Source organism: Seriola aureovittata, chromosome 14, assembly GCF_021018895.1.
Source record: "Seriola aureovittata isolate HTS-2021-v1 ecotype China chromosome 14, ASM2101889v1, whole genome shotgun sequence".
Classification (NCBI taxonomy): Eukaryota; Metazoa; Chordata; class Actinopteri; order Carangiformes; family Carangidae; genus Seriola; species Seriola aureovittata.
In genome coordinates, this window is record NC_079377.1 from 11958886 (window position 1) to 11984582 (window position 25697).

Here is a 25697-nt window from a genome sequence, read left to right on the forward strand (position 1 = left end):
TGGTGTCTGTGGCCAGGGAGAATGTCAGGGAGCAACCAGCAACAGGACCTGGTGCTCATTAAAGAACTGGAGCTTATTTTGGATTCCTGCACCTTGGAGCTCACACCAGTGGATGAAGTCTGGCCTAACCTGTACATAGGAAATGTGTGAGTGTCTCATGTTTGTTGCAGGGGAAAATGACATAGCTCACAGATAGAGCTCTGCAACCGGCATTGATCAGTTTTTAACAGTGTTTAAAAGTATAAGACACATGCAACTGTTTAACGTGTTTCTTTTTTTATTCCCTGTGTTTGTCTCTTTTTATGTGTGTTTTCCAGGGCTGTGGCACAGAATAGAAAGACATTACATAAGCTTGGCATCACTCATGTCCTGAATGCAGCGCACTCCAAGCAGGGCAGCATGGGTGACAAGAGTTTTTATGGGGACACATGTGTTTACTTTGGCATCCCAGCAGAGGATTCGGACCACTTTGACCTCAGTCAGTACTTCAGACCTGCAGCTGACTTCATACATAAAGCCCTGAAGAACAACGATGGTAAAGTCATCAAACCTCTATGTATTTTGTCCTTAGCTGTTTCACATTTTCTCTGTTCTCCTTCACATTCTCCATCCTGCTTTTACAGGGAAGGTGCTGGTGCACTGCATCATGGGTGTGAGTCGATCAGCCACTTTGGCCCTGGTGTACTTGATGTTGCGGCAGCGTCTCTCTCTGAGGGATGCTATGAGGCATGTCGTCCAAAAACGAGCCATTTACCCCAACCGGAACTTCCTGTCCCTCCTCCTCAAGATGGATGAACAGCTGACACTCAGGCGAAGGTTGTGTCCTCTTCTCTGACATCTGTCTTTCTCATTTCTCCCTCTGCTCCTTCATGACATAAGCCATCAGTCACCCCAGGACTCAGGACTGCTCTCTCTCTTTCCACATGTTACACTCTAATCAGTACTGGCAGTGTTTGTGAATTATATTTTGTAATCACAATGTGCATGATGTAGTAAGAGGTCTGATGGTGATATTTAAATTCCATATTTTTATTTTCAAGATTGTCCACATTTCTTGCGCATGTTTAACTTCTGGGTACAGCAGCAAATGGTCATGTGTTGTTAAATATTGTAAATATTTACATACATTGTCATATTTCTGTGAGGTTTGTTTTTCATATTCAAACTGTATTCAAATGTTTACCTGTCAGCGATGACGGGCATGTCCATGAGCTTTGTAAATACAGCTTTATGACTGTTGTTAATGTCTATTAAAGACATTTTATGATAGTTCTTGATAAGGTACCTTGTCATTCTTCTTCAATTTCTTAAACCAGAATTTGTTTTTCATTTTGGCCCAATCAACAAGAATCTGTCTTCTCTGATGGACAACACTTTGTTTTTTTCACTTTTTCTTTACCGTGCCGACGAAACCAAGTAAAATTTCATTTTCACAAAAAAACGAAATGTTAGATAGGTGAATAACCTCAGCTTTCTAAATTTCGGCGTGGACTCCACAGACGTCATTTTGAATTATTGATAAAACAAAGTGGGATAATAAATAACGACAAGCAACAAAGAAAAGATGACATTCAACAACATGGTCAATATCAGTAAAAAGTTAAGTAATATAAAGCATGTCCAATTAATACAACCTTATTTGTTTTCAGCCTAAGATGCTGCTAATGTTTGAATAATTAAACTATTTTAAAGGTCTATATTTAAGAACCAAAATTTTTGAATATAATTCATATTTAAGAACCAAATATTGACATCCTTCTGTTCATGTTTTGAAATATTTTGTATGTCCGCCTTTATTTTTGATGACAAATTTGATCCTCTTGGGTATGGATGAAACCAATCTTACACAAATCTGTGGAGAGATGTTCTGCCCTTCCTCTTAAATGATTCTTTTCAGCTGCTCTTTTCTGCCCTCCACTTTAAAACACTCCAAAGGTGTTGTATTCAATTCAAGTCAAGACGACATGCAGTCCGTGACCAGGTCATAGTTTTCACTTTTTTTCTTCATTACAAACTCTTATGTAATTTTTGTGTTTGGGATCATTGTTGGTATGTATGTTGGGAAAATTCTTCTCCCGTTAAGCTTCTTGAAACTGGGAATCATCTTTTCATTCAGTATTTGCATATAAAAACTCAATCATATTGCCATCTATAAATGTCACCTCCCCTTCACCTTTTGCACTCATGTGGCCCCATAACTCACACCTCCATGTTTCACAGACGACACCACACCAAACATTCTGGACCCCATCTGATATAAACAAACTCATTTGGTTTCGTTTGACCAAAGAATGTGATGCCAACATTCACTGGGTCTGTTTTCATGTTGGCAAAGTTTCACTACACTTCACAGTTGTAGTTTTGTGAGTAATGGTTTTCCTCTTGGATGCTGTCTGTGGAGAACTGACGCTCTAATCAGTCACTGAAACACCAATTTCCACAGATAATTCTTGGGCTAAATCAGAGAGACTTAGCCGTTTGTTCTTCAATGCAAGGTTGTGCAAATAGCTAATGGCTATTGTGGTGTCATTTTTCGAGAATAACCATCTGTCATTGGTAGTATGGCTCTTCCTACACCTCCCAACCACTGCTGCATCTGTGTTTCACCTTATGTTCAGTAGCCTGCTGCTGCTCTTGAACGCTCTCCCATCTCTGTGAAGTCTCACAGTCTGAGGAAGCTGTGGTGTTCACGGATTTCTTTTTCAACCTCGTTCATGCAGTTAGTCTTAACTGGAAATCACAGGTGTAAACCCTTTTGTTACAGTGATCACAGGTAAACTCACTTTTGTTGCACTGGGGTTGTCCTTTGGGGCCTGTATTTTCAGTGTAGTCAGTCGAACGTGTTTGTTTCTAATTATACATAAGATGAAATACCCTACAATTAAAAAATAATAAAATTTTGATTCGAAATTTTAGTGATTTTGCCCACTGTACTCAGTTTTATTGTACATTGTAAATGAATATTAGAGCCTTGATCAATAATTCTTAAAGGAGCAGAGCAGCAGATGTCACTTGGCTCCTGGGTGGCAACATAGGGACACATATGGTACAGTGGTGTATTACATAACAGTCTGCAGTCATCATGGAAACTCAGCAAGTGAGCTCATGTTAAAGTTAATGGGATAATGCTACATTGTTGTCCATAAGAATGAGAGTTCGGGCATGTAGAACGGCTTGAATGTGCTTTAAAGTGCCTGAATAGAGTCTGCAGGATGTGTCTGTCACTAATGAGTGTATGATTACAGAGTTATAAAAGGAAACACAGTTGTGTGTGTGTGTGTGTGTGTGTGTGTGTGTGTGTGAGTGTGTGTGTGGCTGCGAGCGTGTACACAGAAATAAGAGTGAGCGCGGTAGAAGAAGAGGTTGCACTGTCTTGAAGTGAGGTAAGTTCATGTGATTCAGAGTGGAAACACCTCTCGCTTCACCACTTCAGATGATTTATGATCTCTGTGTTGTTAAGAGAAGCAGCAGTGTCTTAGACTTTTGCTTTTTTTTTTTCTTTCTTTAAGATTTACAGAACATATTTCACGCATAATGAAGGCTTGTGTGTGTGTGTGTGTTGTGTGTGTGTGTTATTACAGTATGTCTCTTAGGGATCCACCATATGACCCTCCTTCTGTCTCAGAGCTGCAGGAGTTCCTGCTAGCAGACAGAAGACCCACTGGACATGTCAATCAAGTCTGGCCAAACCTTTACATAGGCAACGAGTAGGTTCACACACAATAACATATAAGGTGCATCTATTTAAACACCGTTCACTCATATAGAAATGAATGTGTGATTGTGTTTCAGGGTGGCAGCTCGTGACAAGGGCACTCTCCACAGTCTGGGTATTACTCACATTGTCAATGCTGCTCATGGAAGTCAACATGTCAACACCGGCCCACGTTTCTACAGAGACATGACAGTGGATTATTATGGGGTGGAGGCTGATGATGCAATACACTTCATCCTTAGTCCTTTCTTCTACCCAACAGCACGATACATCAGAGCTGCACTGGCCATGGGAGGCAAGTCAGTCACACTTACTGTTATCGGAGTGTGTGTGTGTGTGTGACTGGATTTGAAATCAGTCTTTAAGTATGACCTCAGCAATAAACATATTAAATAATAACAGCAAATGTCCCTGTCCCAGGACGGGTGTTTGTCCACTGTCTGATGGGTGTGAGCCGCTCTGCTACCTTAGTGCTGGCCTTCCTGATGATTGTTGAGGGCCTGAGGCTGCAGGAGGCGGTGGCCGCCGTCAGGCCGCACAGAGACATCTCCCCCAACCCAGGCTTCCTGCAGCAGCTCCGCAGCCTCGACATGAGCCTGGAGAGGGAGAGGAGACGGCGACGACAGGCCCAAACACTGTAAAGACACACACAGACACACGCAAAGCCAGAAACATCAACATATACACACACATATGCACACAGACACACACACACACACACACACATTTTTATCGCTACAGAGGTCACTTAACCCAGGAGGAGATCGCACCTTCTCTGACAGAGCTGAGGCAAATTCTCTGGACAAACAGGAAGCCAGTGGCACCTGTCAATCAAGTCTGGCCAAACCTCTACATCGGAGACGAGCAAGTAGAAAAGTCACATCCAGCATCTCGAAATGTTCTAAAAAGATATTACAACAACTCAGTTTGTGTGTGGTGTGCGTCTGCAGGTCTGTGGCACGAGATAAAACCACACTCTCGTCTCTGGGTGTAACTCACATACTGAACGCCGCAGCAGGTCGACACCGGATCAACACGGGCCAGCGATTCTACAGTGACCTTGGAGTGGAATACCACGGTGTTGAGGCTGCAGACCATCCAGAGTTTAACATCCAGCCTTTCTTCAGGCCGGCAGCACAGTTCATAGACAGTGCTCTTCAGAAAAACGGTCAGTGTGCAAACACGACAGAAAGGGCGAATTCATAACGTAAAGAGCAACATAACTGCACAAAGACAAACACGTCTAAAATATAGTGAGAAATAAAATAAAAATGTATTACAAGATTAGTTCCTGCTTTATTTCTGCTAATACCAACCTATTTAAACACGTCAGGGAATTTCAAAGAAGCTCATACACAATTAATGTTGCACAATACAAAATAAATGAATCTTCATTAATAAGAATCTCAATGAGTTCTTTTTCTCTTTATTTTGAACTTCATCTATTTATCGACTTCAGCTGCAATGATTCCCTCTTCCTCCTCTTTCACTCTACTCATCACTTCCTTCACTCTAGTCTTTAATCTGAAGACATTATATCTTCATTCTATTTTGTCCTGTCAGCTCTCTCATGTACTCTTGTAATATTTATTTTTTCACCATTAATTTAACACTTTTAACACAAATTGCGAATTATCATGATGCATGCATTGTTAAAAGGGTCTGTAAACAGGCAGGGTTTTCATTTATCAGACATAATTTAAGCACACAAACACTTGCATATCACACACAGTGTTTGGTGTATTCAGCTATGTCATGTGACCTGTCTGTGGATGTATTTTATGCAGCCATATTCTGGAGAAAAAATCTTCAGAAGTGTGTGTTGGTATCTATACCTTTAGATTTGGGACGAAGAGGTCTGTACAGTCTTGTATTGAACATTTTAATCAACTAATTAGTGTTACTAAATCTAATAATCAATGAATCTTCCAGGGAAGGTGTTTGTCCATTGTGCCATGGGTGTCAGTCGCTCTGGAGCTCTGGTTTTGGCGTATCTGATGATCTGCCGGAGCCTGACGTTAGTGGACGCCATCATCGCTGTGCGTCTGAACCGAGACATTGGACCCAACTCTGGATTTCTGGAGCAGCTGAGACAGCTGGAGCTGAGCCTCAGGCCCCAGAGCAGACAGCTCACAGAGGAAGAGGAACACGCTGACATGTCCTGATAACAACCACAGGCACCTGTTTTATTGGAATTCACATTAACTGATAAATAAATGTCATGTGTGTCATCTCTCAGTCTCTGTCTCAGCCTCGTAGCTTATCTCTGCCCCAGAAACAATTAGTAATATATAACAACTGAATGCTTAAGTTTTATGTCTCCAGAAATAACTGCCCTGACAAATGCTAACTGATCCCCACACCTGTCCACACATTAGTGACATTCCTATGATGAAAACGATGCAACACCCCACTCTTACTAAAACTTCTTCTTGTTTTTTGGCATTGTGCCCCACGGTGCAGTGTATTTGTTTACCATGCAGGCTAAAGGAAGAGTAATCGCTGTCACATTAAAGGACTCAGATCACATTAGGAAGGCTGTGAGAAAGAATCTGTGAGTGTGTGCGTGCGTGCGTGTGTGTCAAGTTGTTGAAGTCAGGTGTTGTAGCCCAGCTGACTAAAAATATCATCTTAAACACAGAGCCGGAGAGAGCAGTTAGCATTCTGCTTTTATGCTGCTTGGCCGCAGACGCACACACACACACATTCTCACATGTCCACTGAGGAAAAGTGGAGGTGCTGGTCAGTGATCCCGCTCAGGAACGGATTAACGGATAACTTTTAACAGTTACAAGAAAGGGGTAAGTGATGCTTTCCTGCCATAGTACTTGTATTTTTTGGCCTGATAGTTCAGGCCAGTATCTTTATAAAAAATAGTAAAATGCTACCACAGTCATATAAGTGAGATCTTACTGTTACAAATGATATGTAACTATAACTCACTGCCTGTCACTGGAACTTGTTTGAGAGAAGCTCTTATTTTGCCCAACAGCTGATGAATGAAGTTTTATCACAAACCCCAGAGCACCGCAGTGCACTGACAACTGAGCTGTTGAATGGAAATCACAATGAATTCACTTTACAAAAACAGTATTTCTAACTTTATCGTAAATTTTAAAACTATATTATCACACTGGTTTTATGTATCTAATAATAATCCAGCTTTAATTAATGTACTTATTGTATTATTTAGTTATGTATAAATCCTTAATAATTAAATCTATGTAGAAATTGATAATTTTCTGAATTCTTTTTAAAATTAAATATGTCAGTCAAACAGATCCTCCATATGTCTGCCATAGGTAAGTGCGGTATATTGCTGTATATGGTTGCCATTAACAATTATTTTCATTACTGATTAATCTGTCTATTATTTTCTTCATTAACTGAGGGACTGTTTGAGCTAAGTTTAATGTCATGGAAAGAAAACTAAGAAAACAGAGCACTGTTCACATTTAAAAAGCTGGAACTGGTGAATTTTGTCATTAATATTTAAAAGTGAATCAAACGATTAAACAGCTGTAAAAATTGCTGCTGAATAATTTCCTGTTGATCAACTAATTCACTAATTGATAAATAGATTAATCATTGCAGCTCTAAGGCTGTATATGATAAATAGGTGTTAATATTACATCTAGTTTTGAACACATAACAATGTGCAGATGTTATTTCAGTTTTTGATTTAGTTCTGGGATGTGTGTGTTTTCTGGGCAGCAGGGGCGAAACATGTCCTCCTGTGTGGTGAAGTCCAGAGGTAAAAACCCGTACACAGCGGTGCAGGTGGACCCAGACAGCGATTACATCACACCAGGAACATTAGACCTGGAGCAGCTGTTCTGGAGCGGGAGTGGGGCTCAGTTTGCCCATGTCAACCAGGTCTGGCCCAGCGTCTACATCGGGGATGAGTGAGTAAATGCACAGAGATGGTTTCAGAATTCTGCAGTACAAGTGTCAAAATTCATGACAGCCGCATACTGAGTGTGTGTTTCATGAAAACAGGAAAACGGCTCTGGAGCGGCCCGGCCTGAGGGATCTGGGTATTACACATGTCCTGAATGCTGCAGAGGGGAAGTTTAATAATGTGCTGACTGGTGCTGATTACTACGGTGACATGGACATCCAGTACTACGGTGTAGAGGCTGATGACAAACCCACCTTCAATATCTCCCAGTACTTCTGCCCTGCAGCCCAGTTCATCCACGAGGCCCTCAGTCACCCACAGAGTGAGTCCTGGAGGAAACCAAAACTTTAAATCAAAGTCATTCTCTGGAAAAACCAGAATGCTTCACTCTTGTTTGTTTGTACTGAATCCATATTATTTGACTTTTTTCCTAGACAAAGTGCTGGTGCACTGTGTAATGGGTCGGAGCAGGTCAGCGACTCTGGTCTTGGCATACCTGATGATGAAACACAGCCTAACTGTGGTGGATGCTATTGAGCATGTGCGACAGCGGCGTTGTATCTTGCCCAATCATGGATTCTTAAAACAGCTCAGAGCCCTGGACATCACGTTACAAGAGGAGAGGCTCAGAGAAAAAAGACAAATGCAAGACCAATAGCACATGATAGATTAATAATATGCCAGTGTTTACAACTCTCATTATTCCCTGAATCCATCTTAGGTATACAAAAGTCTTCTTTATGTTTCTTTAACTATTGTAGCAATAAACGCTGCTCTGTTTTTCACAACAGCTGTATGAGTCATGTTGGTCTCATACAGTTCAAATGTCAAATGTGCCCTCAAGGGCCTAGTGATGTTTTTTCAGTGAATACTACAGGCCAGCGCGGGTACTAATTGAATTTAAAGCTCCAGACCAGATAATGGGCAGAAATGTCCCGGTATAGATAACAATGAAATAATCACATCTGCCTCAGGTCAGTGTCTGTGTCCAGCAGCAGAACTGTGATTCTGATTCAGATATACCAAACCATTGTTTACACTCACTGATACTTCCTCAGCACTGCCTCATACTCCACCATCTTACATCTAAAAATATATATATTTCAGAAAACTGATGGGAAGAAAACATCTGGAAAGTGTGTGAATATTGAAAGTGTAATGACAGGTTTCGCTTGCAGTTCACAGCCCAGCACAGTAAGTAGAAATTTTTTAACCACAAATCATGTTTTAGATCTGTAGCCACTGACTTGAAATGGCTCTACTTGTGTTATTGTGCTGATTAGATGTATAGCATACAATGAGGGGTAAGAAAATTGAATCCAATATTCACTGACTAATGCGGACTTGAAGCATTTTGTTGCACTGTGGACTTTAATGGTAATCAAGAAGTCGCAGATTTGCAAAGTACATGCTGTGGATCTCTTATTACTTACCTCGGATTATATTTTTCTAAGGAAATTCTCAGAGGGAATCATAAAACTACCTAAAAGAGTTATTAAATATTCAATAAAAATACCCAGACAGAAAAGTGAATAAGAAATAAGATCAACCTTGTAAGTTTTATTTGTCAGTTTTAGGCATCACGGTCTAGCACAGATGTGCAACTTGAGTTTTGCTGAGACCAGTAATAAAAAGGTCACATGAGGCTTTTTGGTGTATTTGAAAAAATAAAGAAGCAGCCTATTAACTGGAGGGACAATACACATTATTTTACATCTAGCAGATACACAAGTTTCAAAACATCTCTTGTAGTATTCAGACAACTGCACAGGTTTCTTTTCTATGATGACATTTTACAGTATGTTTATATTCAGAATATTTGAATTCATGTTTGTGTGTTGCACAGACCACAACATATCACAAAACTCAGGTTGTTTGAAATGTTTGGTCTCGCATCAAAGTCTAAGGCTGAATTTAGCTCACATCCTTGATTCCCACCCAAATTCATTCATTTGCCATTTGCAGCAGGTAACAGCAGCAACAAAAATATTAAAATCTGATGATGTATTTCCACTCCATTCAAGTCTGATTTAGGAAAGCTGACAGAGCTGAAGCTGGGTTGCATTTTCTATGACGTTGCAAAAGATCAAGACACACCCAGAAACAACACCAGGCCACTAATTCAGGTAGTACACAGGACAGGTCAATTTTAATGCCCACTGTATTCCTCTGACAGAGAACATTCGAATATAATGATCTCTTTCCAACAATGCCAGCTACCTTACATGCATTTTAAAGATGTAACATGTCCATTTTCAGCCACACAAGCCACTAGTTGCCCATCACGGGTCTAGCCTGCAAGTTTCCCTGCACAGACAAATACAGGTTCACATGTAGGCCTCTGCTCATCAAGACTTCAACTTAGCAACATTTACACACACGGAAAGGAAAAAAAAGGCACTCGTTATTAGAAGCACCTGCCCGAACAATACAAACTTCCACAATCCTGACACTGAAGGTAACTTCTGGGTATCAATGACACATTGCAGGTGACGTTTATCAGTGATCACAGGACATCGTGGGCAAAGGCTTCAACGCATTTAAAAGTGTGCACTTAAAATAAAGACATTTGGTTTTTAATAACTGGCCTGTTAAATTAAAAACTAAACAACACATATTTAGGAATTATTAATCTTAAAAAAATCTAAAACAAATCACTACTGCACGTTTTCAACGCCGTATCCAAAAACCTCCTTTGACACTATTCTTTATTCCTCTGTTTGTGTATAATGTGTCCTTCCCATTGTGGAATCAGCCTCTTGCGCTTTGATTCTGTCTCAAGGAGGAAGAGGAAAAAAAACAAAAAAAAAACAGACTTGTGAGACGTCAACTTGAGAATTCGGAGCAGAGTGTGATCGGTTTCAGTGCGGCAAATGCTGGCAGTGTCGGAGCCAAAATACATTGAGAAACAATCCCAAAAACCTGTCTACGAAAGCATGATTTCTCTATTAGATCCAAAATTATCCAGTGCTGTGGTGTAATTGTGAGTCCTTTATGGTCATTTATGTATGAATAAATCCTTGTATTGGCCCATGATCCTCTAGTGGCACCATGTGGAGGACACAGAGACAGGGCACCAAACCAACAATTGGTGAGAATTTACGTGTGGATGGATTGAAAAATAACGGACGGGTGGCTGAAAAAAAAAAAAAAAAACCATTACAGGAACTGAGGGTAGTATTTGTAGAAAATAGTGGAGCTTATGTGTCAGAGTTGTGTATGGCAGGGTGAGCATGAGGCCGCGGGCTGAAGGAAAAGTTGTCCGGAAGTGTGTCAGTTGAAATCAGGTTTTTCTGGGAAGGTACAACCTGCTCGTCTGATGATGACGTTGGCGGCGTAGTGTGCGGCCTTCACGCACTGATGCAGAGGTTTCTCCTGGACCAGCTCAGACAGGAAACCTGCATCGCAGAGGAAACGCTGTCACAGAAATCCAGAGAAAACACAGGAAAGACTCAAAGCAATCAAGTAATGTTATCACCTGAAAACACAAGGAAAGCTTACCTCCTACAAAGGCATCACCTGCACCGTTTGTGTCAACGATGTCCTTGGAGTCAATCTTCAGTACAGGGAAGGTCTCGACCTTGTCACCTGAACAGACATGAGAAGAAAAATTAGACTTCTACAGCATATGTCTACAAGAAGAAAAGACACTGAGAGAAATTAAAGTAATATAAGGAAAGAAGAAAGAAAGAAAAACATTAAATCTTACTTGAGGCCAAAACGGTTTGATCCTTCCCTTGGGTCAACACTACAATCCTCTGTCTCTTTGTGTTGTCTTTGGGAAGAGCCTGGGCTTTCTTGGCAATTTCCTTAATGTCCTTGGTCTACAGAGAAAATACGCATTAACACAACCAGTTCATAATACACAAGAAATTGCAGCACTAGAGATGTGCAGATGCTCAATGAGACCATCAGTCCACTCACCTCAAAGTCTTGCTCTTTAGCAAATGCAGCTGCCTCCTGAGGAACCAAAAAAAAAAAAAGCCAAGATTTATATTTTACATAAATACGTGCATGAAGTACCACACAAGCATGTGTGCTCAATACAGAGGGTATGTGAAGAATGTGCAGTGACAGTCTGGCTTACCGTCTCATTGCCAAACAGCACATCAACGTAGGGCATAACCTGCATGAGGTTGTCCTTGAAGAACTGGCAGATGAATGGCGCAGAGAGGTTCAGGCAAAATATCTTGTTATTTTCAGATGCGTGCTTCGCCACTTTCAGGATGGACTCCAGGGAGACAGTCAGGAAGAAACCCTGGAAGGAAGAAAGGAAGAAAGGAAGGAAGGAAGGAAGGAAGGAAGGAAGGAAGGAAGGAAGGAAGGAAGGAAGGAAGGAAGGAAGGAAGGAAGGAAGGAAGGAAGGAAGGAAGGACACTGGGTCAAGACTGATCTGATTTTTATATCTTGATGGGCTCTAATGAACATTAATATGTCTGGAAATCCCCCCGTGGGTCCTCTGATGGCCACACATGGGTACAAAGGTGAAGTGATAGTACGTGAGTTGACCTGAATATCATAAGTAAATGGCACAACACACCATATATTGGTTTAGCACACTACTCACAGCAATATAGAAGACTTTAGCTTTTTCCACCAGCTTCCAGTTTTCTTCCAGGTCTAGATGTTTATCCTTCTTATAACAGTTAGCAGCAGCTAGGTTAGCTACCAGAGACCTGGGAGGAGAAAACAACAGAGATGGAGAGTTACAGACGGATAAAGATTATAATGAGTAAACAAATGTGTATTTTTTGGATTACCCACCTGTTATCTCCGGTGATGCAAGCGGCGCACGACCCTGTGGGCTCCTCATCTTGCTCGTAGTAGTGGGCGTCGATGTGGGCCTCTTCAGCCTTCTGCTTCAGGATCTCTCCGAACTTGTCTTTGCCAATGCAGCCAAAAAACGTGCCCACATTATGGGGTTCTTGGATCATCCACTACAGAACACAGCTCTGATCAGCACTGGTCGATTGACTACAGCAAAAATTTCACAAAGTATTTGTGTGGTGACAGAACAGGAAGTGAGTGAGTTTGTGTGTACATGACTGACCTGAGCGATCTTTATAGAGTTCTGTGTGGCTCCTCCAGCGTGGTACTCAACTTTCAACTTCACCAGCTCATCAAATCTACACAGAGAGACAAACATGCCATTCTTCTAATTCATATTTTCAAATGGAAGATACATAAAATTCGTTCACTTCTGCAAAACTGAAACCTAGAGTTTTCGATAAACACTGGCTGCAGCCAAACAGCCGACTACTCATTTAAGTCCATAATTGTAAATACTTGTTGAGATTCGCTGTGCATTTAAATTTTTTGATTACTACCCATCACTTCAAAACAATGCCAGCATGACAACAGAGAAGCGTGCCTGTCTGTATCCTGCCCCCACAGGCTCTATGTATGTGTGTGCAATCCGCTGAGAGGTTGTGTCCCGCCAAGTAGAGAGCAGAAAGCTGTCTTCATTGTGTGACAAATATTAACAAAGCAATTCATGACAAATTACATTAAGAACGGCATCGACTGCACAGTAAGGGGACTTCCTCATTAGACAGGCCACTCGATGAATCAACGAACATGACTCATGTCTACAGGTTATTGCTCAGCCTCACTCTGTAATTTTAGTTTCAGTTTAAAATATCTTAAAATGATTTTATATTTTTTGCTTTTGACCAATTATGAGTTAAGTATGACATAATGGAACTTCCTGCAGTAATGTACCAAGTTTTCCTTTTAACAAGAATTCACTACATGTTTACAATCGGGTATGCAAACTCATTAAAATATACACTAATTAAGATCAGGGACCCATACTCGAGCTTTTGCGGCCAAAGTTTTTCTGTGAGGGAAAACCCCGGACCACCATAGCTGGCCATTTTTCCCACTGGCTGGCTACTCCATATCCTTGTGGAAAGCCCTGCCTACAATATCTTTCTGTGGGATGCTGTTTGAGTGCTAAACGAGTTCAAGGTTTAAAACCTCACCACAGACAAAGTATCAATTATGGCCGGGTACTGACATTAAACATTTTTGAGTAATGACCAAAATGCGTCTGTTTGGCGCTGAAGGCCTCGCCAAATTGTAAAAGGAATAGTTGCAACATTTTGCTGAATACACCTTCTCGCTTTCTTGCCTAGAATTAGATGCAAAGAAAATATAAGCTACAGCCTGTACTTGGTTAGCTTAGCTTTATTGTGTCCACCCCTGGTGTGCATGGTGATGGATGTAGCTTGATGGCCGGTAACCTCATTTGGTGTCAGACTGTACTCTATGCAAAATATTTCTTGAAGGTAAAATATACAGTATGCGCATGACTGATCATTGATTATACTATTTGAGCCATTTACGCCTGTTACATAACACAATGACTGAAGCAGCGCTTTGATGTTCTGCTTAGGGCTCTCTCATTCGCCATGTTATGTGATCTAAATATAGCAGTCATATCAACCCGCACACGGACATACATCTGTGTGGTTTATGAGAATGTGTGAGAGAAGTCGTTCAAATGTTCCATCGGACAGTAGAACAGGTCGACTGCTGTTAAAGGTCCTGAGACTGAGCCAGATGCTGCAGATGAGACATCTGGGAGATGGAGAAAAAATGACACGTGGGCGACTTTTTCTATTTTTTCTTTTTTTTTTTTTTTTTTATAAATAAATTGTTTCATTGTGTCCCTTAAGTATTTCCACTTGCACTTATTAAGTCACCCTCTCTACCCACTAAGCTCCTGACAACATCATGAGTAAAAATCTCCCTTGACATTAATGATTCGTATATATTTAGATGTAATAGTCTATAGTTGTTATACAAAAGTTGCATCTATCTTTTTTAATTTAACTGTCAAATGTCAATCATCCTGAATAACAGAGAGTGTAAATGTAAAGTCAGAATACATGAGAGCAATCCTCTCTCACACCCACAGTAACTCATGACTTTCTTATCTCCTGCTGTTAAATGTTTGCTTTCTGGCTCTTGTCTCATAGGGACTGGGAGGTGAAGTGTCCTGGTTTACTATTGGCTGAGACCCTCTCTCTGCCAGGTCTGCTGCTCTGCCATTGGCCATCTATAAAGTAACGGAGGTCAATTGTGGTGATTTCTGGTGTGTGCCTGTTTTGACTGGCCCGCTCCGGAGCAGAGAGGAGCTAACTCAATGAGGACACAGACATATATGTGTAAGAGCTCTCTCACAACCAATGTTCTACATTAAATGTTAAGGTATAGGATATACGAACAGCGCTTTGTGTTTGTCCTCTGCCAGGATCTGGTCATTGGGTTTCAGAGTGTACCTGCAAATGATAAAAAGAAGAAAAAATGTGGCATTAGTTTCTCCAAGTCAACAGAAACATATGCTGAATCAAACCCTGCTCATTCGAACCCACACAATAAGAGTCTGGATTATGTTTATGTGGGTAAACGTTGCAGACACGATGGCAGTGCTGCCAAATGGGTTGGTCACTTCTGTGGAAAATGTGATTAATGAAATTTCCAGCTATCACATCACAGTGAAAGGCACTGAGAAACTGTGAGACTGCCTTTGTTACTCGCTATCATCACTCAGTTCAAATCAGCATGTTGGTAAATAATGCTAAAGAGAGAGTAGTTTCCTTGAAAGTCAAAGGTAGGTTGGGGATTACGGTGCGGCTTTAGTCCTGGTTTATTCTATGTGAGACTGAATTAGAGCTGTGGTCGGCTGGTTTAGCTCTAATCCAGGGGTTTACGCAAGGAGTTGAGAGTGGACTCTGAGCTGGAACCCAAAGGAGTCCTTTGACCTGGTCAACTGTGACGAGGCTTGGACAGACCAGAATACTCCAAATCTGACTGTGAAGGTTTCTGCTGATGGTGATTTACTTATGATCATTAAATGAATGAATAAATAAATAAATAAGCAAGTAGGTAAAATTACTGGGTCATTGCCTTTACAGCACCACAACATTAAACTTAAAAGATGAATTCCTGAGTTTTTTGCATTCTGCTTATGGCATTCAAGGCTGTGCTGATGTGATTTAACTACGCTGATAAATGATCATTAGTGATGTGAACATGTAGACAAAACAGGGAGAGGCACTGATTGTTTCACTCAGCGAAAACAGTCCACTGCAAATCACTGCAATGTAGGATACACCGTCTCATTTCAGAATATATCAAAGCAGTGTATCTGCTGGACATACAGCTCTCATTAGAAAGCACTGCTCTTTCCTGTGCTCTGCAATCTCATCTCATCATTATCTTGTATCTCCATTGATCATATTACATCATAGAGCCTCTGTCTCTTATGGTCGGCCTCACATATTTCACTTAATATGATTGTGACTGTGCTTTATGGAGATTTTACAGCAGCATAAAAAAATGGATTTAGGCTCCAAGTCTTTAACAAAGCAGAATTCATACAACAATATATTTTTAATATTTCTTTTACCTATATATTCTAGGGTTAGTATAAATTATGTATATTAATATGTGAATGAATGTTAATATTTTTCATTTAAATTTACTTTTGAGGAGTCACCCGTGCAACTACTGGGTCACAGTTTACAACCACTCTGGGTATTTCTAAGCCAATCAGCAGGGAGGACTACAACCACTGATGACGATAGTTTAAGTGACAACATTTTTATTCCACTGCTTCAGTCCTTTAACTTACTTGTCCAAGAAGTTTTTGTCCACAACAGCAGAGATGTCCAATAAGGGGTTTCCCATTCCAAAGAGTGAATTAGCGCTGAAACATAAAGGCTACATGTTAAAAGAAAAGCACAGCTCTAGAAAGCTTGGTTTTAACAGCTATCTCACATCAATTTGTGTTTTCGACATTGACTTAAAATGGCATGACAGGAATAAGGAGACATCTTGTACAATCCATGTTTTCTTGAACTGTCTGTCTTTACTGTCTGAAGCTGCTCTTAATAATTTAACTGTTCAGTCACAGTTATAATCAGTTACAGCTTCTTTAAACTGGTTGGTTGGTTGATTCATTAAAATAGCAGACATCCCTCGTTTGTAGAGAAAAAAATTTCATGGACTTAAAAATTTTAGTTTTCTCTGCATCGAGTGTTCTCGGTTTCTATCCCAGTGTTGAACATTAATTTGCAAATCCCACAGCTTTGTTTTCATGTGACTTCATCACATGATTTAAATGTCCCAGAAGAACACAGACAGAAAAGCGGAAATAACACATATATGAGTCATAGATTGGAAACGCTCATCAACTAATATTACAAAACGATATGAATGTGGTCGGCTGTGAGACACCCAGTCAGTCAAGCATGTAACCATGTTATGATATTCAGTGCAAGGCGAGGGAGGAGAGGACAGCCCACTGCTGTGTCTCTCTGTATTTGTTCAGTGCGGTCTTTCCTGAGGCGAACAACTGAGCGCATACTGTTGCAAATTCTAGTCTTGTGATAGCGAAAAAACATTATTCTCAAAACAGCATGGCGAGATTCCCACCACTGGGGCTCAACAAAATGAGACAGCGACCGACAAGCACCTCTGCACTTTGTGTCAACACATGACATTCCCACTGGAACTTATCTTACACATCAGTAAACAGTTAAAGCCAGTGAGTCTGAAACTTTCCTATAAGCAAACACTAAATTATCTGTGAGTACTACTGCAAAAGCTCCAAGCCATTATAGTATGGCAATTTAACAGTACATGCATCATATCTGTGTCTTGGCGTTGCCTTCATATCTGTGTTTCTGGGAGAACCCCAGATGGAGCAGGTCTTTGAACACAGCGTTGGACAGATGCCACCGCATGAACATGTGCTAACATATTTTCCCCTGCAGCCTTTCTCTCTACAAATCACCCCAAGGACAAGATTTAATGCAGCGAGAAGATGCAACGTGGAAGAAGGCTTTCGAAAATGCAAAGGGAGTGACCAGCTGAAACAAAGGGAATGCATCAACCTATGTGGCAGATGCCACAGCCCCACTATTATTTCCTACAGCATATACATCTGGCAATGTGCAGTCAGGTGATAACTGGGCTTCTGCTGCCAATTACACTAAACCAGAACCAATGCCGGTATTTAGATCAGTTCCCTGTATGTCAACGTGGTCTTACCTTGCAGAAGACATGGTGTCCCTCTCTTTGTGTAACAGCTAGGTACTGACAGACCTGTTGAGCAACCTAAAAACCGGTTCAGAAAGAGCTAAGCATTGAAAAACTTCACAATTTCAGCTCAGTGTGGGGGCAGATCGATTTACCCCTGCAACCACAGCTCCTCCCACTCGGGACTGACTGATTGGAGGCATCTGAAAGAGGAAGGTCCAAGGCAGTCTGTCTCTATCTGGTGATTGGCTTGTTTTGCCGAGTCTCGCTTCAATCCACTCACTCTTTTGAGGCTAAATAACGCCGTGAGGAGCGTGCTGATCACAGAGACACCATGATATGTGACATATAACTGCAGGTCTCAGCCGGATAATACACTTTGCCCGATTAAGACTTTTGCAGGAAGAAAAAAAAACATTGCATATTCACGACCATGTGACTGTTCCGCAAATCATTCTTTTGGGAGCCGGTACAGGATGGCTCAGACCAGCTTTCTCTGCAGCAATCCTTGGCACTGAATGGACGGAGCGCCCAGGATCAGTTCAAGTATTTCTTCCTGCAGCTTTAAAACATGCAGGGGCAGGCGGTGGTCACGTTGAACTTAGATTAGATATTGGCACACACACCTGAACAAAAGGCTTCTTGCTAGAGTAAACGGACAACAGCGGTGTCTAAATGCTCCCGACACCCTATTTTACAACCAGCTAACTGTTATTAGCTGCACGTGCATGTTAAATGGTAACTGCACCGAGACTTTACACTGTCCCATACAAACGACGTCTGCTCCCCACCGTGGTCGCACTTCATACAAATATTTAATGAGCTCAAGAAACTCCATATTTTTCAAACTCGAGCATTCATAATATATGCATGTAAACACTGCAAACTAAAGATTTGAGCGCACATTAGCATTCAAACAACACGGATGAGGGTCGTGTCTCCTCAACAGCCAGTTTATTAGCTTTTTTCTTTTCTTTTTTTTTAATCTTTCGGTCACCTTAGTTTGACAGGAGTCTGTTTGGTCGGAGACTCCTTCTTCTCCTCCTCTGAAAGTTTAAGTTTCTTTGCTTTAGGTTCTTCAGAAGCCATGGCTGACAAGACAGGAGCACGTTGCAATCACCTTAACCGGTATGAAAATGCGGTCGTGCTAACAGATCTTAGGGAGTTTGTTCCCCGAGTGTTGCCTCGCAGGCCCGGCAGAGCTCCACCAATCACAAGTCTTACATTGAGTTGAAAGTGGCCGCTCACTTTTTCAGCGACCCGGCAAGGGATGTTTATTTGTATAACACCTTTTCAGCAACAAGGCCAAAAAGCGCTTCATTAGACATAACAGTCATTAAGACAGTGGCAAATGTCACCACATGAATAGGATTTGAAATAGTAAAATGTAATATAAGGCTAGAAAAAAATAAGAGTAAAACAGTAGAAGGAAATTGCAGTGCAGTGCAGGATATGAATAAAGTGTCCCAAATTTGATTTAATTCAAGGCAGCTGCCAACAGGAAAGGCACTTATTCAAATGAACCGAGAGCTTGAGTGTAATGTATTCCACATGATGCATAAAAAACGAAATGCTTAAATAGTAACTTTAATGAAGAAGTAAAATACAAATAGTAAGTAAGTAATGTTTATGAAAAATAAACTATATAAATCAAGACATATGTGGAAGGTTTAACTTAAAATACATTTCTGAGGAGTCTAGAAGTTTAGTGAATTTTTGTCTTTTGTCTTTTACAGGAGGTTGATTTTACAATTTTACATTTGTGTAAATAACACTTTGCCAACAGAATCATATTGTTTACAAGCTGTTTTTTGGGGGGAAAACTCCACTGTGCAATATCCAGCACCACACTGCAGAAAGACAAAGTAATAATTGTTGGTGAACATAATGGAGCATTTACTACTTAGTAGTTTAAAAGACAAATATTTCCCTTAGGAGTTGATGGAAACCCAACTAGAGCTGGTCTTTTGAGGCCCTGGTTACAATTTTGCTTTGTAAATTGTAGCACATCTCTCTCATGGATCTCACTTTAAGGTTCAGTAAAAGATTTCCAAATTAAGTTGAAATACTAGATGTTGGTTGTTGTAGCGTTAGTGTTGTTAAATTTGTGTAATAATTGTTCCTATGAAGATTTTGTATTATAAGGTCAAATAAAGGTTTTTATATATGTCTGCATCATATGATGGCAGCTGATTGCATTCTTACATTTGAAACCTTAATGAGAGTTCAGGTTTAGGATATTTGGTCTGCCACATCCCCACCGAGCAGCTAAAATGTGCGTTATCCTGAAAAGAGTGACAGCACAAACACCTGACAGGCTCCACTCAGGGAAACACAATAAGAACTAGCTGCCCACGAACGTCGCCTGATTAAAAAAGCGTTAAACTTTGCTCTGAAAGTATCGATCAGGTTGACAATGGTGTCGGTTAATATTGAACAGCCTACAATATATGTCAGTACTGTACTAATCGGGTTTGGGACTTATTGTTTTTGTTTGTCGACATGTACTCGTGACTACGTTGCGTTTACGTGTGCTTAGATCTGCAGGCGTCTCCACAGCAGCTCACACTTTTCTGCCATATTGGCACCGAGTAACATACTCTTGGCACAGTCAGCTGGAGTAAGCAGGTAAAACTTTAAACAACAGATAAAACTTTGTCTACATTACCCTGTGTTTAGTGCTTTCATGTCGCCCTTGAGTTTGTTTTGTTTAAGCGGTAGGATGCATGATGGTTAAAAAAAAGAAATGTCGGAACTTGCCAATCTCAGGTTGCTAGCCAACCGGTTAATTACCTGAGGTTGAAGTTAGTTTGACATATTGACAGTAGGTAAATGTTGAAAACAATCACATTTGCATTGTGTTGTTTTGATTTGTGGACTAACAAACGATTGATGAGGGCTTAAGTTTTTACAAACCGCTGGTGCAATGCCTCTGTGTCAATAACAGAGGACTACTACTACTACTAACTACAACCGCCTCATTGTTACAGCTGAGATGATTCACAGTCTGTTCCTGATTAATCACTCGGGAGACATCTTCCTGGAGAAACACTGGAAGAGTGTCATCAGCCGGAGTGTGTGTGATTACTTTTTCGAGGCGAAGGAGAAAGCAGTCGACCCGGAGAATGTGCCGCCCGTCCTGCAGACCCCGCACCACTATCTCATCAGCATATACAGGGGAAAGCTCTTTTTCCTCTCTGTCATCCAGACCGAGGTGCCTCCACTGTTTGTCATTGAGTTCCTGCACAGAGTGGCAGACACATTTCAGGTTTGTTCTTCGATGCCAGTATGTATAAGTCTGACTTCTTTTTTTGTGTCCTGTATGAGCAGATTGTGTGTAGATGTGGTCTAGATGGTACATTTTACTCCCCTGAAATTGCATTTGCTGCTGAACACATTTGCTCTTAAGCATACAGCTAGAGAGAAACATGCAGTGAAAGATATATAAAAAAAAAACTTTTCTTAACGTATCCCACTATTTGTAAGGCTTGTTGTGTTAAACTAGTGGTTCTCAAACTTCTTCTGACATGCCCCCCTCCAGAAGCTGCAAAAAGTTCACACACCTCCACCCCACGATATTTATCAGTCATTATCAATGATAAAAGAAGCAACTAATAAAAAAGGATCAATGCTGAATTTTAGTAAAATGAAAGTCAGCACAACAGCATCAGAAAACTCTTGTTCTCTTTATTTTTTTTAATCTTTATTTTGTAACTTGTAAACTTCTCTCAGTTGCGATGAAGTAGACACATCTTAGTTTTATGAGGTAACAAGCCTAATAATTTTGGAAACACTGTTTTGTGTAATAGGAAATTGAAAATCTTTAGCTTCTGGAGAGCTTGTTGGACAAAACGAGCAATTTGATGACACAATCTTGTGCTACAGGAAATTGTCACAGGCATTTTTATTAGTTTTTTATGTTTTATAGACCAAATGTTTAACTGATTGAGAAAGTAATCATAAATTAATTGCTAATGTAAATAATCATTTAGTTGCAGAATTAATTCACACTGCAGCGGCCTAAATGTGGTAACAGATCCCAGTATATATTTTGGTTGAACTGAGCTGCAGTGTGTCCACCATGATTTTATTGTGCTGTACTTGTTTGTTTTTTTTTTTTGTTTTTTTTAAATCACCTATGATGCATTTTAATGTGATGTGTGAACAGGAGTGTTTTGAGTGTGTCGTGTGTTCACACTGGAAAAGCAACAGAATTAAGTGCCTTCCAAAGTCGATGTACAGTGCATACTAAAAATGCTTGATTGTGTACTTGCTTTTGAGTGTGCTGCTGTATGTATAGTATTTCCTCATATGCAAAGTACAAAGGAAATGGAGGAGCTACTCGCAGCCGCCACATGTTAAAGCAAACTGCACATGGTTTCACAGTGTGAAGTTAGGGTGGCCGACATCTGTGTGTGAAAGTGTTGCAGAATTTCCCTTTAGTAGTAAAGTATGTTGCTTTATTCCAGTGGTTCCCAAAGTGGAGTGCTTTAGGGGGGTCCCCAGGGAAAAGAGTAATAATAATGATACTTATTTAATGATTATTTTCTTTTCTTTTTGTATGAATATTTTGGTTCATGGGTTTCAAACACTGTCAGATGGGGGACTGAGGGACAAATGGGGGTCCGTGATCTAATTTGTGTCAGTTTATGGTTCCTTGATGTGTAAAAGCTTGAGAACCTCTGCTTTATTCTATACTCACTGCAGAAACAACACACTCTCAAATTCAGTATATCGAACGTACTGCATGTGCACATTTAGTATACATTAGTATGCCACATCCTCAGGACTACTTTGGAGAATGCTCAGAAGTTATAATCAAGGACAATGTGGTGACGGTGTACGAGCTGTTGGAGGAGATGCTGGACAATGGCTTTCCACTAGCAACAGAGTCCAACGTCCTCAAAGAGATGATCAGGCCTCCCACCATCCTGCGATCAGTCGTCAACACGCTCACAGGTACACACGTCACCCTGATATATATTGTCCTAACAACCAAATTTGAAATAAAAACCTGTGTGCACATTAATGTTTTTGCTTTCTTTGTGTGTTTTCTAGGAGGTAGTAATGTTGGAGATACGTTGCCAACAGGGCAATTGTCCAATATCCCATGGAGGCGAGCTGGTGTTAAATACACCAATAACGAGGCATATTTTGATGTGATAGAGGAAATAGATGCAATTCTGGACAAATCAGGTACAGCCAGCCACTTGTTTGATCACCATAGATTAAGTGTGTATTCATGGCACAAATGTTGGATATGATTGGATGTGGTGACTCTTTAAACATGCTTGCATCTCCTTTTAATCTTTCTCTTTAAGGCACAACAGTATTTGCAGAGATCCAGGGTGTAATTGAAGCCTGCGTAAGACTCACTGGGATGCCTGACCTGACTCTGTCCTTTATGGTGGGTTCATTTCCCCGCAGCACTGTGTTTCTTGGGGTCTGCTTGTGCGTTTCTGCAAGTGTAAAAAGTCACCAGTTGTTGTTGTTGTTGCTGCTGCTTTTTTGGTGACAGAATCCTCGTCTTCTCGATGACGTGAGTTTCCACCCGTGTGTGCGGTTTAAGCGCTGGGAGTCGGAGCGTGTCCTTTCTTTCATCCCGCCAGATGGGAACTTCACACTCATGACGTATCACGTCAGCTCTCAGAAGTAAGCGAAATTAAATCTATCAGTTTATGTATGACTAGTAAGCAGGTATGAATTATGAACTTATTTTCGTGTAGTTTATTCTGTTTATTGGCATTGTGCTCAATCCTGTCTGTCTCCGTCCTCAGTCTCGTAGCCATTCCAGTGTACGTGAAGCAGAACATCAATTTCTTTGAGACGGGACCTTGTGGCCGCCTGGACATCACGATCGGACCCAAGCAGACCATGGGGAAGACGGTGGAGGGCCTTATGGTCACTGTCCATATGCCTAAAACTGTGCTCAGTACCAACCTCACAGCCACACAGGGAAACTACACCTATGACCTCGCTACCAAGGTAACCGACCACATACAAGGTTGCCCCCAAGCAGTGACATAGTAGGTGTGTTTAAAATGAGAATGCCTTCAGTGTCCATCACACTGCTCAGTTTTTTTTCGGTACTATCAAATGATTCCCAACAAAGTTACCTTCCTAGCTTGTAGGTGTTAAATTAGTCGATAATGTAACGTTAAAACTGTCCGTGAAAGCATGTGATTTTCTATTTTAAAAATATGAATTATCCTTTTGCACATGGTCATGAAGGAACGTTGATCAGAACTTGTAGTGATAGAGGGAGAATAAAACAAAAAATGAAATCTGTTTTGTTTCATTGTCCTCGCTCTGAGCATGTTTATGTTTTCTTAGGTGTTGGTTTGGGACATTGGGAAACTGAACCCCCAGAAGCTTCCTAACCTGAAAGGCAGTCTGAGTATGCAGGCTGGAGCCCCCAAACCTGAAGAGAACCCCTCACTCAACATCGACCTGAAGATACAGCAGCTGGCCATATCAGGTAATCTTAAACTAGTCAGCGCTTTTTTAGACACATTCTTTCTCTCTGGATGTAGTTGCTTTGCACTTTCCAGCTGTTTCACACTTTTGCTTCTCTTTCCTCTGCACAGGTCTGAAGGTGAGTCGTCTTGACATGTACGGAGAGAAGTACAAGCCTTTTAAAGGGGTCAAATATGTGACTAAAGCGGGGAAATTCCAAGTGCGGACCTGAGTAATAATTGTCAATTTGCCAGAGGCCAAAGGTCAACAATTCAATGTGCCAAATAGGAGGCAAGGTTGCTACACACACCGCTATGTCAGCTCTCCAATAAGTCTTATATATCCTCCGCCTCATTGTTATTAATGAACGATTTTGCATTCTAACAGTTATTTATTATGTGTTTGGCATTACATATATGTGACTGGATGGTATTTGTGGCCTGTAAAAGGGATGCCTTAATAATCAGTGTGACCTTGTTGAAGTGCTATTAGTTTCTATCCAGTTTAATTATGCTGCATTGTATGAACCATTCCTCTTTTTAATATTTTTTCTTTTCTTTTTTCTTTTTTTCTTTTTTTTGCTGAACACCCTCTGAGTGTTGCCTATGGGGAATATTTTACTTTGAAAAGGGACACTCACAGCTCACTGCCTTGCTTCTCACTACTTCAACACACCGTCACAATCTTACTTGCATGTTGCCTAAAGAGAAAGCAATAATGCCTTTGAAAACCATTTTACACAATAAAAGGTAGCCAGTTTTATACACACGTTTATTTTTGAAAAAAATCTAACGTATCTACTTTCTGAGTAGCTGCAGTGTATCTTGAGGCACTGTCTTTAGTGCAGGTATTTTTTGCACGCATTCACTCTTAATGTGGCCTTCTATGAGTAGGTTTAAGTGCTTTGTAAAGCACACACTACAGCACAAACTGCATGTTTTCAAGAACTGAGGGAAGTATATCGTAAATATATCTTATATTTAAGGTACAAAATTTGACTTAGGAAGTACAACAATCTGCAGGGCCCAGAGATGAGCTAGTGATTCAGGCAGTCTGTCGGGAACAGTTGTATGAGAAGCACTCAGAAATCTACAAGATCCTCACCTAATCTTGAATGCAACTTCTTAACTCAGCACAGCATTTGCACAATCAATTGTCCATGTGGAAAATACTACTTAAAGCTCTTGTATGAAGTTGAATCTGTATTTTAGTCTATAAGATGTCTTATAAAAGCTTTAAAATAATGTGTTTATGTGTGCTTTTTTTAAGCCAATCCGGTAGTTTGGACCTGACTGAAATATCTCAACATTTGTGGCTGTGAAATGTGGTTCACATGTTCATGTTCCCCTCAGGATGAACCATGATGACTTTGGGGATCCAGATTTTTTTATTTGTAGCAACATCATCAGCTAAAGTTATCCAGTAATTTGGTTTATGATAAAGTACATGCAAAACCTCCCCATTAGCCTCAGCTGTACGTTGTCTTTAGTACTACTTAGCAAATATTAGCATGCAAACTTGCTAAATTGTATTAAACAACAATGATTAACACTACACCTGCTTAACATCAGCATG

The 25697-nt window shown here is 40.6% G+C and overlaps 5 protein-coding genes across 9 annotated transcripts; 4 read left to right on the plus strand and 1 right to left on the minus strand.

Moving 5' to 3' along the window:
• The first annotated feature begins 6 nt into the window (after positions 1-6).
• Positions 7-1269, plus strand: zgc:153981 (dual specificity protein phosphatase family protein). Its single transcript, XM_056395070.1, has 3 exons — positions 7-146; positions 318-535; positions 624-1269. The coding sequence occupies exons 1-3, from the start codon at positions 22-24 to the stop codon at positions 833-835; spliced, it is 555 nt and encodes a 184-aa protein (XP_056251045.1). The 5' UTR covers positions 7-21; the 3' UTR covers positions 836-1269.
• Positions 1270-3299: 2030 nt separating this feature from the next.
• On the plus strand, positions 3300-5953 carry LOC130181399 (dual specificity protein phosphatase 13-like). 3 transcript variants are annotated; one of them, XM_056395596.1, is made up of 7 exons: positions 3300-3383; positions 3582-3707; positions 3793-4010; positions 4136-4352; positions 4457-4579; positions 4666-4883; positions 5648-5953. In XM_056395596.1, exons 2-7 carry the CDS (start codon positions 3583-3585, stop codon positions 5878-5880), a joined length of 1134 nt encoding a protein of 377 aa, XP_056251571.1. In that variant the 5' UTR covers positions 3300-3383; position 3582; the 3' UTR covers positions 5881-5953. The 3 variants fall into 3 exon arrangements, with proteins under 3 accessions (XP_056251571.1, XP_056251573.1, XP_056251574.1); XM_056395599.1 differs by having other exon boundaries at positions 3346-3383; positions 3626-3707; XM_056395598.1 differs by lacking the exon at positions 4457-4579.
• Positions 5954-6308: 355 nt separating this feature from the next.
• On the plus strand, positions 6309-9023 carry LOC130181401 (dual specificity phosphatase 29). Of its 2 annotated transcripts, none has more exons than XM_056395603.1 (4): positions 6309-6516; positions 7430-7620; positions 7715-7938; positions 8051-9023. In XM_056395603.1, the coding sequence occupies exons 2-4, from the start codon at positions 7442-7444 to the stop codon at positions 8272-8274; spliced, it is 627 nt and encodes a 208-aa protein (XP_056251578.1). In that variant the 5' UTR covers positions 6309-6516; positions 7430-7441; the 3' UTR covers positions 8275-9023. The 2 variants fall into 2 exon arrangements, with proteins under 2 accessions (XP_056251578.1, XP_056251577.1); XM_056395602.1 differs by having other exon boundaries at positions 7433-7620.
• Positions 9024-9156: 133 nt separating this feature from the next.
• On the minus strand, positions 9157-18820 carry adka (adenosine kinase a). Of its 2 annotated transcripts, none has more exons than XM_056395600.1 (11): positions 18664-18820; positions 16258-16332; positions 14849-14902; positions 12667-12742; positions 12381-12553; positions 12184-12292; positions 11704-11874; positions 11541-11576; positions 11326-11440; positions 11118-11204; positions 9157-11014 (listed from the first exon to the last, which is right to left on the minus strand). In XM_056395600.1, the coding sequence occupies exons 1-11, from the start codon at positions 18753-18755 to the stop codon at positions 10890-10892; spliced, it is 1113 nt and encodes a 370-aa protein (XP_056251575.1). In that variant the 5' UTR covers positions 18756-18820; the 3' UTR covers positions 9157-10889. The 2 variants fall into 2 exon arrangements, with proteins under 2 accessions (XP_056251575.1, XP_056251576.1); XM_056395601.1 differs by lacking the exon at positions 18664-18820 and adding an exon at positions 17679-17801.
• Positions 18821-20050: 1230 nt separating this feature from the next.
• ap3m1 (adaptor related protein complex 3 subunit mu 1) lies at positions 20051-25366 on the plus strand. Its single transcript, XM_056395135.1, has 9 exons — positions 20051-20294; positions 20657-20934; positions 22454-22625; positions 22725-22862; positions 22988-23073; positions 23185-23318; positions 23444-23651; positions 24000-24144; positions 24254-25366. The coding sequence occupies exons 2-9, from the start codon at positions 20662-20664 to the stop codon at positions 24352-24354; spliced, it is 1257 nt and encodes a 418-aa protein (XP_056251110.1). The 5' UTR covers positions 20051-20294; positions 20657-20661; the 3' UTR covers positions 24355-25366.
• Positions 25367-25697: the final 331 nt, after the last annotated feature.